We start from the raw sequence: 14747 nt of genomic DNA, 5'->3' as shown, positions 1-14747 counted from the left end.
ATGTTGTATCTCACATTTAAATACATAATCTTTATATATTTTAAAAGAAAAAACTGTGATTTTGTCTAATTGAGGACACCAATGAAAGGTATAAACCTCTCTAACCATAAATTATAATAAAAAATAATTTTAATTATTTCATTTAATAAATTATAGTCAAAATAACCAAAATATGTAAATATATAATGATGAATCACATTTCAAAAAGAAGCCTAAAATCATGTCTAAATGAAAAATCACTTAAAATTCAACGTTAAAATATAAAAGACATTTTTAATAATACAAATAGTATTTTTTTTTAAAAATATTTTTCTTGTCAATTTTAAATTATGCCTGTGCATTTTTGTCTAACTAATAATTAATTAAATAAAAAGTGATTGAGTTCAACGATAGTAAACACGCTGTTTCCGAGCTCTTTCCCCAAAATTCATCGATTCCATTATCGTCTCTTTGATCTGATATTTTTTGTTTGTTCTGTCTGTATTAAATTACAAAAATGAGAAAACGCATCGTTTCTGCATGGGGTGTAGCTCTAATTTGCTTCATAGTACTCATGATCGTAACCCCAACTATTCCTCAGTCCCAAGAATACCATAATTTCGCCGACCAACGCACCTTCTTTGGTAACTACTAACCCTTTTTACTCTCCAATAATGGGTTACCTTCAAATTTTCAACTTGCTTTGTTTTAGGTCTACTTAATTTTCTATTAATTGTTTTTATTTGTAGGTATTCCCAATGCACTTAATGTGATATCCAATTTCCCTTTTCTTGTTGTTGGTCTAATTGGACTTATACTTTGTTACCATGGAAATTATTTTAAGCTCAGGTATTATTCTATTTTGAGTATTTTCAATTTGAGTCACAAATCACAATATTGTTAATATTATGTTGTATTGCTCTTGTTGTTATTGATGATATTACTGATTTTTTTTTCGTAAAGCCTGCAAGGTGAATTGTGGGGTTGGACATGTTTCTATCTTGGTGTGGCTGCTGTTGGAGTTGGATCTTCATACTATCATCTTAAGCCAGATGATGCTACCCTTGTTTGGGATAGGTTACCTGTGAGTTTCTTCTATATTGAAACTTATTGAAGCTATGAAGCACTGACACATATATTTATTGTTGCTTACTCTTGACACGTTTATACTGATAATAATAATTTGAAAAATGTTAGAAATTGAATGTAACTACATGTGTCAATATCGTGTCGCTGTTGGACACACCTTAAATCTGAAATGTCGATGCTGTATAGTATAGAAGCAATTTTGCACTGCTAAACTAATACGCCTTTCCGTTTTTTAGTTTGTCAAGTTTAATTCCCTATATGTTATCATTTCAGATGACTATTGCTTTTACGTCGATCATTGCAATATTCATCATTGAGAGGATTGATGAGAGGAAAGGAATGATCTCTATTGTACCTCTAATTTTGGCTGGAATAATAAGCATTGTGTATTGGAGGTAAGTTCACTGCATTTTTTATTTTGTTTTGTCTATAATATTTCATTTGCTTATCGTATATTGTTATTGGAAGTTCAGTCATTGATGCATTTGATTTCCTTTTTTCACGTCTTTGATAGGTTTCCTTCTCTGACAACAATAAGTGAAGATTTTTGTTCTTCATATGGATAAAACATAAAACTTATAGCAATGATGCAAATTTATTTTCCATTTAGTGCATGTTTGGATTCACTTTTGGGAGAGACACAAATTGATTTTGCTATGTTTGGAGATTTTCAATTAGAATTGATTGTGGCTCAAATTGATTCTAACATGAAGCTTTGATTTGTAGCATTTGTCTCCAAACATGATTTTCCACTCAGATTTATTGTTCAACTCACTTTCACGTGAACGTATCCAAACATATTTAAAATAAAATAGATTTTTATCACCATAGAACTGAACATGTGAAGAATCACGAAATAGTTCAGAATGCTTGAAGTTAGACTAATCCTTTTCAATGTTATTATTAATTTATGCGGTACCCATTTGAGGCTAAATGTAAATTACTTGATCATTCACTTGATTTTTACTCATGAGATAATTACTCTCATCTTCCATCTACCCAGGTTCTTTGATGACCTTCGTCCCTATGCTTTAGTTCAATTTGTACCGTGCATCGCCATGCCACTCATGGCTATTTTGTTGCCTCCGATGTACACTCATTCAACTTATTGGCTATGGGCCGCAGGTTTGTACTTGTATTACAGTATTGTTTCATCTCGAGATTAACTATAAATACCAACCATTTTTAGATTTCGGTAAATTATTTTCAGGATTTTATCTTCTAGCTAAGGTACTAGAGGCCACCGATGATGTGGTATACAAATGGACTCATCATATTGTTAGTGGTCATACACTAAAGCACTTGTTTGCAGCAATGGTTCCCATTTTCTTGACATTCATGCTTGCAAAGAGGAGCCTGGAAGAAGATAGGTATATTCATGTCCCCAGCAGTAAACTGCATATGATTGATGGACTTAATTATATCCATGTATGAATTGTATGCAAGAGTACTTTCCAGTTATTGGAATTTGTAGTTACTTCAAAATGAGTTGGCATCAGGCTTAAGCACTGTTTACTTTATAGTAATAAGTTTCAGCTTTGGTATTGGGGTGTACCTGGAGTTTGGAAATAGGAAAGTAGCATTAATAAACTCAAGAAACGGAACCTAGTTGCTGGAGATTTTTCCTGTTTCTCATGTCAATAAGAGCAAGGGGATTACACATTCATCTAGTTTAGGAACCCAATTTGTTAAACAAAGTAAACTGTTCCTATCTTGTTTCTTCGAATCAATATCCACCCGCGATTGTAGCATTAGCGGAGAACTTGTTCATTTTCTATTGCTTGTTTGAAAGCTGATTTACGATTACAATATCACAGTTTGACTACTGCCTTGATATCTTCTGATTGTTGTGGTCTACATGCAGGCAAAGTTTGCTTAAAACATGGAGGATTTCATGGACAAAGATTAAAGAGGGTGACTCCAGTGTTGAGAGCTTCACTTACTCAAGGGTGCAGGTTGAAGAGCCCCAGTAATATCTTTCTACTTACCCAATCAAACACAAAAAAATGCTTATACTGGATTACAGAATATCTGTGACAATGGATTGTGGACCAAGTTAAACAAACCACAGTAAGCTAACTTTCATAGAACGTTAACTGTAATTGTTTTATAGCTTGTATAGTTCTTGATTTATATAATATAGTAAGGACCATTTTAGATCTGAATGTGAAGTGTTGTCTAGTTCAATAATGGTATTTTGCTCACCTGCTTCATATACTTATAGTGCTTGTTGGCACAAGAAATCGTCCCAACTATTTCAATGAGACATTAGAATGTGTTTACAGAACTTATGAGCTTTAATTGGTAAGGTATAGATGTTAGGACATTCCTGATATGTTGCTGGGCTTTGATTCCCATCAAAAGCACTAGTAGCATTGTATGAGCAAGTGGGTCATTTAGAGAATGAAGTGCCTTGATTCTTTCTTGTAAAGGTTCACCATCATAATAAGAAGAGATCATTTATTCCTTTGGATATCACTAGTAATAGATTCTGTATGTAAGGTCCAAGTTCACAAGTGGAACAAAATAAAAGCACCATGGTTCAAATCAAGCTACTGACAATTATAGTGGACATCACACCCTTTAGTCAGCTCCCAAATCCAAATATTTCTGTATTTGTCAAATGAATTTTCAATTAACTCTTCTTTTCTTTTATATTATAATATTTACATTCATCTTATATCTCTCTCTTTCTCGTTCATATCACCTCTTAGGATGTAAATTGTGATATATCATCAATTACCAAAAATACTCCCTCTTTTCTTGGGAATGTGGAACACTAATATTTTCCTCTTTTTTATACTTTGGTAGAGTATGCTAAATCATTAAAAATAAGACTATGTCAACACATCTCAACCACTCATGTCTATTACTTTAAAGGTAGTTACCATACAAATCAAACATTTTTTAACATCGAGTGATTATGAATAACTGTCTGTAAAAATTCTTTACAATGATTGTGTATATAAATTTAATCATAAAAATAAATCCAACAATATAAAACTTCATGAAACTATGATATCAATATATAATATTTTCATGAAGTTTTAAATAATTGATATATTTCTTAAATATGCAAACTTTTCTTAAAAACCACATATTCCCATAATTGTGTTTGTCTTATGTATACTTCTCGTCGGCATAAAGATTGTATTTTATTAAAGTGTATTTTTGAAGAGTGAGAAAAGATGTCTTCTTTTGCTTACTGTTGTACCTAAGCTTCCTTTTTTTTCTTTCAAATGAACCTTTGGTGCTTGATATTGGGCATAAAGCTCTTTCTCTGTTTTTATCTTTTTTGCCTGTAAAAATAAAAAGGTCCTTGAAATATCGTTTAAAGGAAAGATAAGTATTATCATAAATTTACTTATAAATGCAAGGTATTGAATTTAAACTCGGAACAACACATTCATTTTTAAAATATCTATATTTATCAATTGAATTATAAATTAAGTATTTGACATATCAATTTTAGTAAAGGGATTGCCACTCTATTTTGAATTTGCTACGACTAAACCATAATTTATATGCCTTTTGAAGTTGGAAGAAGGTCCCAATGTATTGTCATTGTTGGTGGATATGGTCGTCGTCTTATAGCATAATTAAAGGACCAATACTTGCGTGACAAACTTTTATTCATGCAAATGCACCCAATTTTTCTAGAAATAAAGATAAAAAATGCAGTGCCACGTCAAAGAGCCCTGCAAAATAAGGTCCTTGGCCTTTTTGTTTTACCATTGATGTGGAGTGTTACCACGCTGTCCCTTTTTGTGCTACAAAATGAAAATGCTGTCCCTTTTCTCTATTATCTCTCTTTTGTAAATATGATATTAATTTAGATATATGTATTTGGTTTTTATAATCAAGTTGGTGTATTTTTTTATTTTTATCTTTGTAATTTTTTTCTTTAAATTTAACTCTTTAAGTTTAACTTTATTTTAAAATTGTATTTGCTGTTAATTGTTAGTGTCTTTTAAAAAAAGGTGACATAATAAATAAAGAAGAGACGAAAAAAAAAATTTACAGTGACAAAAATAAAATGAAAGTATATAATTTTTAATCTCAATAAATTCACTTTCTTTTTTGTTTTCATCATTGAAAGTTCACAATTTATTTATTTGCGTTACGAATTTGATGAAATTTGTATTATATTGAAGAATATAATTAATTTTATGATTTTTGATTGAATTTTTTTTTGAATTTTTGTATAAAAAAGGATAACATTGTTGAAATTTTAAAACATAAAATATCAAATTGTCACTTAAAATTAAAATAAAGGACCAAGTCAAAAAAAAAAAAGATAAATGACTAAAACATTAGCTGAAATTAAGTTAAAGGATCATAGATGTAATTTAGCCTATTTAAAAATATCAAATATATATTCTTTAAGCCTAATTTTTATTTCCTACAAACTTCTCATTTAACACATGTATTTTACACTGCTGATACACGGAGTCACGGATTTCTATTTGATAGATTACGATTTAGATATTAAAATCTCATAGTGGCATGCATGAGGTGACTAATGGCATAAACATGAAAAAGACTTATCCATTCCTTGCAAGCAGTGAGTATTAATGTGACACACTGCACAAATTCCATTCCATTAACCTTATCATTCTTTTTTCAAAGACTTACCTAATAATTAACATTAATAATCTTTTCTTTATATTTTCTTGTATTATTCCAAGACACAACACTATATGGCCCGATTAATTCTTGCATTGCACACCATGTGTACCTTAATTACGTTTTTTTTTTATTAAACCTTAATTACATTTTTAATTAACCGCAAAAAGTAATTTGTTGACGTTGAGTTCACACACACATTATTTGTACGAGTTTTTTATTTATGTTTTTTTATCCAAGTCGACCAAATAATGTAACATAGAAAATAGTGTTGCAATTATATATGAGAGAGAGAGTGATCAATCACGAGTCACGCGGATATGTATGTACGACAAACCAAACCAAGTATTGAATGTAATGCATACATACCCCACCTTTTCTACTTCAAATTGGTTTTATATAGTATAGCATATTAATCAACCTTAGTTTTAAGTAAAACTACTAGCAATATTGAAAAATCACATTTTCTTGTGTGACTATATAGGATATACCTCATTAGTGCTATGTACATGAGACCACACAATAATATCATCATGCTAGCTCCTTGTGTTGAGCTTCCCCTTTCTTTCTTTTCTCCTTTAATAACCAATATTCTTCTTAATTCATTCTTATAGCTAGGATATATTTTCAAACCTCTTCTTTCACACCTTGCTAGAGTTTGTGTGTTGTTGATTTTAGAAGTAGAATAATGGAGCAGAGCAATTTTATAAGTTCATTTCAAAATAATAATCCTCATCATGATGACTTAGCCTCTTCTAGCTTGGAGAGAAAGCATCATCATCATCATCATAAAGAAGATTATAATACATATTCATCTTTCAATTTAAGGAATGTTTCAAAGCTCATTCTTCCCCCACTTGGTGTTTCAAAACAAAATCTAGTTTACTCTAAAGGCTGGATCATATCCCCAATGGATTCCAAATACAGGTATGATGGATACATACAAGCTTGTTTGTTAGAGACTAAGTAAATTTTTCCAAGTTCTTCAATTTCTCTTCACATTATACTGTCTCTCCTTTCTCTCTAAATATAAGATTCTCTTGAAAAATTTCCTTGTCTTTTTTATAAGACCTTATATAAATTTTTAACTATATTAATTATTTTTTACTAACACATTTCTAATTAATTTACATCTTTTTTTACAATCAACTATAAAAATATCAACTAATTATCTCTGGTGAAGGACAAAATTGTAAAAATAATACCAACCTATCAATATATTTAATACTAGTGTCAACTTTCTTAATTGCAAATGAATTTATTATGTATATGATGGCAGGAGTTGGGAGAGTTTAATGGTTGTTTTGGTAGCATATTCTGCATGGGTTTATCCCTTTGAAGTTGCTTTCATGCACTCTTCACCAAATAGGAAACTCTATATTGTGGACAATGTTGTTGATCTTTTCTTTGCTGTTGACATTATTTTGACATTCTTCCTAGCATACATAGATCGAACAACTCATCTACTTGTTCGAGACTCCAAAAAAATTGTTCTAAGGTTTGTAATTTTAAATCACTTTTCCCATTAATTATCTCATGAGTTGTGAGTCTTTTTTATATTACTATAGTTAACTTCTATATTTATTATTATTCTTTTCTCTAATTCATATGCGTGAGGGATTGATTTTACTTATTCATTTTCCAAAATTCCAAATTCCTATTGATCTGGGAGAGGCTAAACATAGGGCCTAATTTAAACCTAAGTTTGATATGTGTTAGGACTAACTATTGGTTTTGAATAATCTAATTCAACCCAAAAAGGTCTTTGTCCTAATAATGATTGATTAACGATGGTTGTTGTAGGAGTATTAAATTTAAATAAGATAAGATAATGAATATCTGGTCCATCTTTAACAACGAAACTATAAGTGGGCCACCTTCATATTTCATAAAGTCAAAGCTGGCCAGCCCAATTGAAATATAGGGCCCAGTAATTTACAGCATTCGGGTTTATTCATAAATGTCACACCAAAACAAGTTGTTGCACCCATGTGACAAATGAAAAATATATACTTGAATAAAATAAAATTAAATAATTAAAATTATACACAGCAAAAAATTTAAGAATGGTCTCGTGGGTTCGAGCTACGTAGAAGTTATTAGAAGGAGACAAATATAAATCTGTTTGTTAGTATTTATTGCGAGAATCGTTCTTTCACCACAATTTTTTCATTATAAAAAAATCTGTCACCTTAAGAAATCATTCTTTGTGTAACTTGTTATTTTAAATAATGCATTCACCACGTACACATTGGTTTCATAATTTGTCATATTTTTATGAATTCATGCTAAGGGTTTAATCTTGAGGTACTAAATACAAAAATAACTCAATGCTTATATATTAAATAAGCATGAAATGATGTGCTTAAAGAATTGTTAATAAGAAGAGTCTTTTACTAAAATGATGATGATGTTGTTAGTAATGTTGAGGTAGGTACTTGTCAACATGGTTCCTAATGGATGTGGCATCATCTATACCATATGAGGCAATAGGCTATATTTTAACTGGCAAACACAAATTGGGTCTCCCTTACCTTCTCTTGGGAATGCTCAGATTTTGGAGACTAAGACGTGTTAAGCAATTCTTCACAAGGTTCTTCATCTTTTTCTCTTTCTAATGATCCATTACCATTATGTTGTGTGTATATTTGTTAAAATTAATCCAGCTGCATTCATTTTCCTTGCTAGGCTTGAGAAAGACATCAGGTTCAGCTATTTCTGGGTCAGATGTGCTAGGCTTCTTGCTGTATGTCACATTTCATTCTTTTCACTCCAATTTCAAAAATATGTACACTATATATTTAAATGTCACATTTCTTTATAATATAGTACTTGAGGAAAAATACATACATTCTCTGTACAATTTGTTTATATTGAAATTAATCTTCGAAATATGTGTGTAATATTCATTTTAGTTCTTATGTAGTACTTATCAAAGAAATTAAAGTCAAATATACTAAATATTACATAGATAAATTTTACAAATAAAAACCAAAAACATGTTTAAAGCTATGCTTATTTGTGGACACTAAATAAATAATTGACAGATTATGTTTGAAAAGGATAAGGGAGAATATTGAAACAATTAGTATTATATTAAGTTGAAAATATTGGTGCAGGTAACACTTTTTTCAGTTCATTGTGCTGGGTGCCTTTATTACATGTTAGCTGATAGGTACCCTCATCAAGGAAAGACATGGATTGGAGCTGTGTTTCCAAACTTCAGAGAGACAAGCCCTAGGATAAGATATATTTCAGCCATCTATTGGTCCATAACTACCATGACAACTGTTGGTTATGGTGACCTTCATGCTGTCAACACCATGGAAATGATTTTCATTATTTTCTACATGCTCTTCAACCTTGGTCTAACTGCTTATTTGATTGGTAACATGACAAATCTTGTTGTTGAAGGAACTCGTCGCACCATGGAATTTGTAAGTATTACTACTAATTCACGTTCATCAACTATTTATCTTTTGCTATAAGTATATATAGATATGCTCTTTTATAATAATAAATGCTTAATTAAATTGTTGATCTAAATATCACTAATAAGATATTACATAGTAATGTTTCATGTCACAATAACTTGATGACAATATTGTCTGGTGCAGAGAAATAGCATTGAAGCAGCATCAAACTTTGTGTGCCGAAATCGGTTGCCTCTAAGATTAAGAGAACAGATCCTGGCTTACATGTGTTTAAGATTTAAGGCAGAGAGTTTGAATCAGCATCAGCTAATTGAACAACTACCAAAGTCAATTTGCAAAAGCATCTGTCAGCATTTGTTTTTCCCAACTGTAGAGAAAGTTTATCTCTTCAAAGATGTCTCAAAAGAAATCCTTTTGTCCATAGTAAGACCCTATTTTGATATAACAACTTAATTAATTACTTACTATAAGTATAACATATGCTTCTATATTTAAGTGTTTATGTATATTTCTTTTCATAACAAAAGATAAAATAAAGTCAAATTGTTTTTATATAAGCCGTTTTTCATAAGTTCTCCCAAACAGTTTCACAAATGCTTAATATTGATGATTGTAAAAAATGAATTGATGGGATGATAAATTGTGAATGTGGTGCAGGTTGCAAAAATGACGGCAGAGTACATACCACCTAGAGAAGATGTTATAATGCAAAACGAAGCACCAGATGATGTTTACATTATAGTGTCTGGAGAAGTAGAAATCATTGATAGTGGTATAGAGAAAGAGAGAGTTTTAGGAACTTTACAAACAGGTGACATGTTTGGAGAAGTTGGTGCACTTTGTTGTAGGCCTCAGAACTTTACCTACAGAACCAAGACTCTCACACAGCTTTTGAGGCTGAAAACAAATACTCTTATTGAAGCAATGCAGACTAGAAAAGAAGACAATATACAAATACTCAAAAATTTCCTTCAGGTCGTGTGTGAGTTATTTTTTACTAGTCATAAATATTACTTATGGTTGGTTTTCATAGTAAAGCTTATTGTATATATGTGATGAAATTGCAGCATTTTAAGCAGCTTAAGGATTTGAGTATCAAAGATTTAATGGTGGAGAATGTGGAAGAAGAGGATCCTAATATGGCTGTGAATTTGTTAACTGTGGCTAGCACAGGCAATGCTGCTTTTCTTGAGGAGCTTCTAAGAGCAGGGTTGGATCCTGACATTGGAGACTCCAAAGGGAAAACTCCATTGGTATACTCATGTCTAATATTCCTATGCACTTATCCATTCCTTTTTTATATCTCTTAAAATCAAATAAATAAAATATCAAACATTTTTAAATTGATATTGCATCTCTTGTATCTATCCCATGAATATTTTTGAAGAAAAAAAAATATTTATGAACTTTTAGTTACTAGTTTTACCTTATAAACAGGTTACTTCCTTCCTATCCTAAATAGTTTTGATCATAACAGCTTTAAAATTCATAAGGGATTAGCAAACAACTATTGTCAAAACTATCAACTTGTTGGTTGTTGTGCAGCACATAGCAGCATCAAATGGACATGAAGAGTGTGTTAAAGTCTTGCTCAAGCATTCATGCAACATACATATAAGAGGTATTATATACTATGAATCACTGACACTAACCGTCTGACATATACACCAATCATGACACTAACACATTAATGTTGATATTTGGTTTGTCATCCAACACACGTCAGAACTGATAATAGTTCAAAAAATGAAAGTAAGTGAATATAATTACATGTGTTAGTGTCATGTCGGACACCTGACGCACCTTCAATCTGAATTGTCTGTGCTACATAGATCATATATTTCTCTATGTTTTTTTACTAGGTTTATATTTCACATTCATGTGGTGATTTACATTAGTACATTACTATTATTGGCAGACATGAATGGTAACACAGCACTATGGGATGCTATAGAATCAAAACATAACTCAATATTCAGAATCCTCTATCAGCTAGCTGCTCTTTCTGATCCATACACAGCAGGCAATCTTCTATGCACAGCCGCAAAAAGAAACGATTTAACAGTGATGAATGAGCTTTTAAAGCAAGGATTAAACATCGACTCCAAAGATCGACACGGCACCACAGCTATCCAAATTGCTATGTCAGAAAATCTTGTGGACATGGTTCAGTTGCTTGTCATGAATGGTGCAGATGTTGCTGAAGTACATACACATGAATTTTCTGCATCAACCTTAAAGAAAATGCTGAAGAAACGCGAAATCGGGCATCAAATTACTGTGAATGAGGCCATGGCTAGTGAGTTTGCATTAAAAGAACAAAATCAAGAGGAAGATAAGCATGTTTGGGGAAGATATAATGGACTAGAGTGTCCTAGAGTAAGTATATATAGAAGTCACCCTGTAGTGAGAAGAGAAAGAGGTTTCATTGAAGCTGGAAAGTTAATAAGGTTGCCTGATTCATTAGAGAAACTCAAAACTATTGCAGGTAAAATTTCAAATTCAACATAATTTAGTACTTACATTGTTATTATGAAAATTTGCAGTAATAAATCCAGTTGATGTTAAATGGTTGTATATACAATTCACCAAAATTATGCTCTATATTTTATTAAGTGTGTTCATTGTTTGAGAAAAAAAATATGCAGGTGTGTTAGTACCCTGATATAATTTTATTTGTGTACAACAGGTGAAAAATTTGGGTTTGATGCAAGAGATGCAGTGGTGACAAATGAAGAAGGAGCAGAAATAGACTGTATTGATGTGATCAGGGATAATGATAAACTTTTTTTTGTTGAATAGGCTATTGATGCTAAATTTCAAATGTAGATATATGTAGTCTTGCACAATAGAATTATGTGCTTCTTTCATTGTTGGTTTTCCTGTTGTCACACAGAAGTGGTTTGCTTGCTTTATAAAAGAAAAAAGATTAACTCTACTTTTAAATTTTAATCTCTTCCTTTTTTGTGATCGTTGATTATGAGATAAAAAATCAGAATCATAAGATTAGTTTTCTGATTTCCAGCTCTATTTATATTTCTTATGTAATCAGTTTCATCATCAAGTGAATAAACACTCACTTTTGGGAATGCAAGACACAACCCACAAGAAATGGAAGAGATACACGAGTCATCTCCATTCAACAAAGAACAAATAGAAACTATGCAAAAATTGATCTAGCAGATGTTTTTTACTATAGAAAAAGGTAGTACAGCTACAATAGCACAAAAAGGTAAATTTCTACGTGCTTTACACACTAGGAAAGAAAAATCAAAATCATGGATCATAGATTCAGGAGCCTCTGATCACATGACTTTATTGAGAAAAATCTCAATTCAAGTGGTTTGAGGATAACAAACAGTTAATTGATCACTAATTATGATTATATTGCTATTTAACTTGTGCTTTCGAGTGATTTATTCAAAGACAAGTGATCAAATATATTCATACAAAATCAACGACTTTAACGGTAAAACACCAAGAGTAGGAACAACTCTTATAGTTGTTCTCCTCGAGTATGTGACATTTAAAAAGATATGTAGAAGATAACAATTGAACTCATACTTGATCAATTGTTAAGATTTAGTCCCTCAAGTTTCATAATTTGTTCAATTTTATTTTTACAAACTAATTTAATTAAAAAAATTTAAACATACTTATTTACTATAAACTTCATAATCAAAATATTAAATTACACTCAAAATATTTAAAAATAATTAAATTCTCTTTCTTCAAACCCTAGTATCACACCTTACAAGAAATCCTTTAAATTTCACATTTCTAATTCATCGTATATAAACTCCTAAATATTTCAATAAAAAGTAGAAGTTAGGGAAAAGGAAAATGACAATACTATAGTATGTTAATTTATAGTATTTATAGAGACTTCGTAGTTTCAAAAAAAAACTAAATCATATTTCGTGTAACCCATTTTTTTTAAAGAGGTAAATATAGAATAAGACAAATATCGATATTACATATGTTGAATATTTTATTTTAAATTTAAATTAAATTCTCCCAATTATATGTATAACTTTCTAATAATAATATTTACTATTTCATCTTTAGAAGTGGTTTGGTTACGTAGAGTGATCATAAATAATCCAATAGGAGTAAAAAATAATCTTTTGATTGGTTTTACGATTACATTAATTTAGTACATAATTACTACAACCTTAATGAATGGGGGAAAATCACTTGTCAAGTTTCCCCTTCTCAGCTTACATATGACTTTGAATTTGTTTGTTTTACTTTTAACTACCAACCAAGTCATGAAGCACTTTGATGACGTTTGTGATTATCACACACCAAACACAAACACACAATAGGTCTTGTGGGTCAAGCTTGAATATGGAGGACCCACTAACAAAATGTTACTACTATTGGAATGTCTATGAAATTGAAAGGTGGTACACCGACATTATTTATGGGGCCAATAACCTAAAAAACATAACATCATACTAATTGTAATTGAGTGCATAAATAAATTCGTACGTTTGTTACACACTAAATTGTCATAATGATGTTAGTATTTGATTTAGTTTACATTAATGTCGTTTGTTTTATCTAATTTCTTTAAGTGAAGACCATTATTATTATGTATGAAAATGTGATAGCTATATATGCACGAATAAGAACCTGACAACAGAGTTCTAAATTTTATTTAGATTATTAAGGGATAAGAAAAAATAATAATTAAGAATTACAGCTTGAATTGGCACATTTATTCCTTAGATGTACCTTATTCTGATTGTTGATGAACTATCTCAAGTATGCAAACAGTGTAGATTACGATTCCATGACACATGTTAAGAGTCTAAGACATCAATATTGTTTGAATCTAATGTTGTTATAATATACTAATTTGTCTCTAAATATAAATATAAATATAAATAAGTCAGAAAAAAAGTTGATACATTTAATTCAAATTTTAAATTAAATCAAAAAATTTAATTAATTTTTATTTATATATATTTTAATTTATATGCAAAACTCAAATATGTAAAATGTTTCACTCTCATTTTTTGTATATATTGTTGTTTATCTTTTTTTAGTACGTTCTCGAGTTCAAATCCAACTCTTAGAATACATGGCTGTTAAAAAAATAAAGAGTAATTGTGTGAATTTTAATCTTTGCACTTATGCAAGATAACATCTGATGCATAAAATAAAATTACAGAGAATTGATCTATATATTAGATACCACCTAATTCATAAAATAAAATAAAATAAAATTACAGGGAATTGATCTATATATTGAATAATAATATGGATTGATATTTTGGAAGGAGGTGAATATATTTAATGCCCACTGGTTAGCTTAATTAACAAAAATTATATAATTAAATTATTTGATTCAAGTGATTAATAAATTTCCGTTAAAGTTAATCGTTTGAGAAAATTGAGTTTTATTTATGACTGAAATAATTATTTGTGAGATCTTATTTACATATCAATTAAACTCTTGATTATTATAGTCTTGTTTCTCTAAGAATTAAAGTTTAAGAAAAAAATAAAAAGACAATATTATTAAAAGGAGGGGGGATTTTATATTAGAGGATGAATATCCGTGAATATTTGATATGGTTTCCTTTGAAGGTTGCATTTACCCTTAAAATC

General features: G+C 30.1%; 2 protein-coding genes across 3 annotated transcripts; both read left to right on the top strand.

Annotated features, from left to right (window-relative positions):
* The first annotated feature begins 362 nt into the window (after positions 1 to 362).
* LOC101513407 (uncharacterized) lies at positions 363 to 3541 on the top strand. Its single transcript, XM_004485432.3, has 7 exons — positions 363 to 623; positions 729 to 828; positions 943 to 1063; positions 1342 to 1463; positions 2072 to 2193; positions 2279 to 2438; positions 2933 to 3541. Exons 1-7 carry the CDS (start codon positions 497 to 499, stop codon positions 3039 to 3041), a joined length of 861 nt encoding a protein of 286 aa, XP_004485489.1. The 5' UTR covers positions 363 to 496; the 3' UTR covers positions 3042 to 3541.
* A 2583-nt stretch (positions 3542 to 6124) lies between these two features.
* LOC101513079 (potassium channel AKT2/3) lies at positions 6125 to 12066 on the top strand. 2 transcript variants are annotated; one of them, XM_004485431.4, is made up of 11 exons: positions 6125 to 6621; positions 6974 to 7192; positions 8129 to 8287; positions 8383 to 8440; positions 8814 to 9131; positions 9312 to 9551; positions 9786 to 10103; positions 10196 to 10381; positions 10674 to 10749; positions 11047 to 11616; positions 11818 to 12066. In XM_004485431.4, the coding sequence occupies exons 1-11, from the start codon at positions 6383 to 6385 to the stop codon at positions 11928 to 11930; spliced, it is 2496 nt and encodes an 831-aa protein (XP_004485488.2). In that variant the 5' UTR covers positions 6125 to 6382; the 3' UTR covers positions 11931 to 12066. The 2 variants fall into 2 exon arrangements, with proteins under 2 accessions (XP_004485488.2, XP_012568654.1); XM_012713200.3 differs by lacking the exon at positions 6125 to 6621 and having other exon boundaries at positions 7052 to 7192; positions 8115 to 8287.
* The last annotated feature ends 2681 nt before the right edge of the window (positions 12067 to 14747 follow it).

This window comes from Cicer arietinum, chromosome 1, assembly GCF_000331145.2.
Source record: "Cicer arietinum cultivar CDC Frontier isolate Library 1 chromosome 1, Cicar.CDCFrontier_v2.0, whole genome shotgun sequence".
Taxonomy (NCBI): Eukaryota; Viridiplantae; Streptophyta; class Magnoliopsida; order Fabales; family Fabaceae; genus Cicer; species Cicer arietinum.
This window is presented reverse-complemented; position numbering and strand designations above follow the sequence as displayed.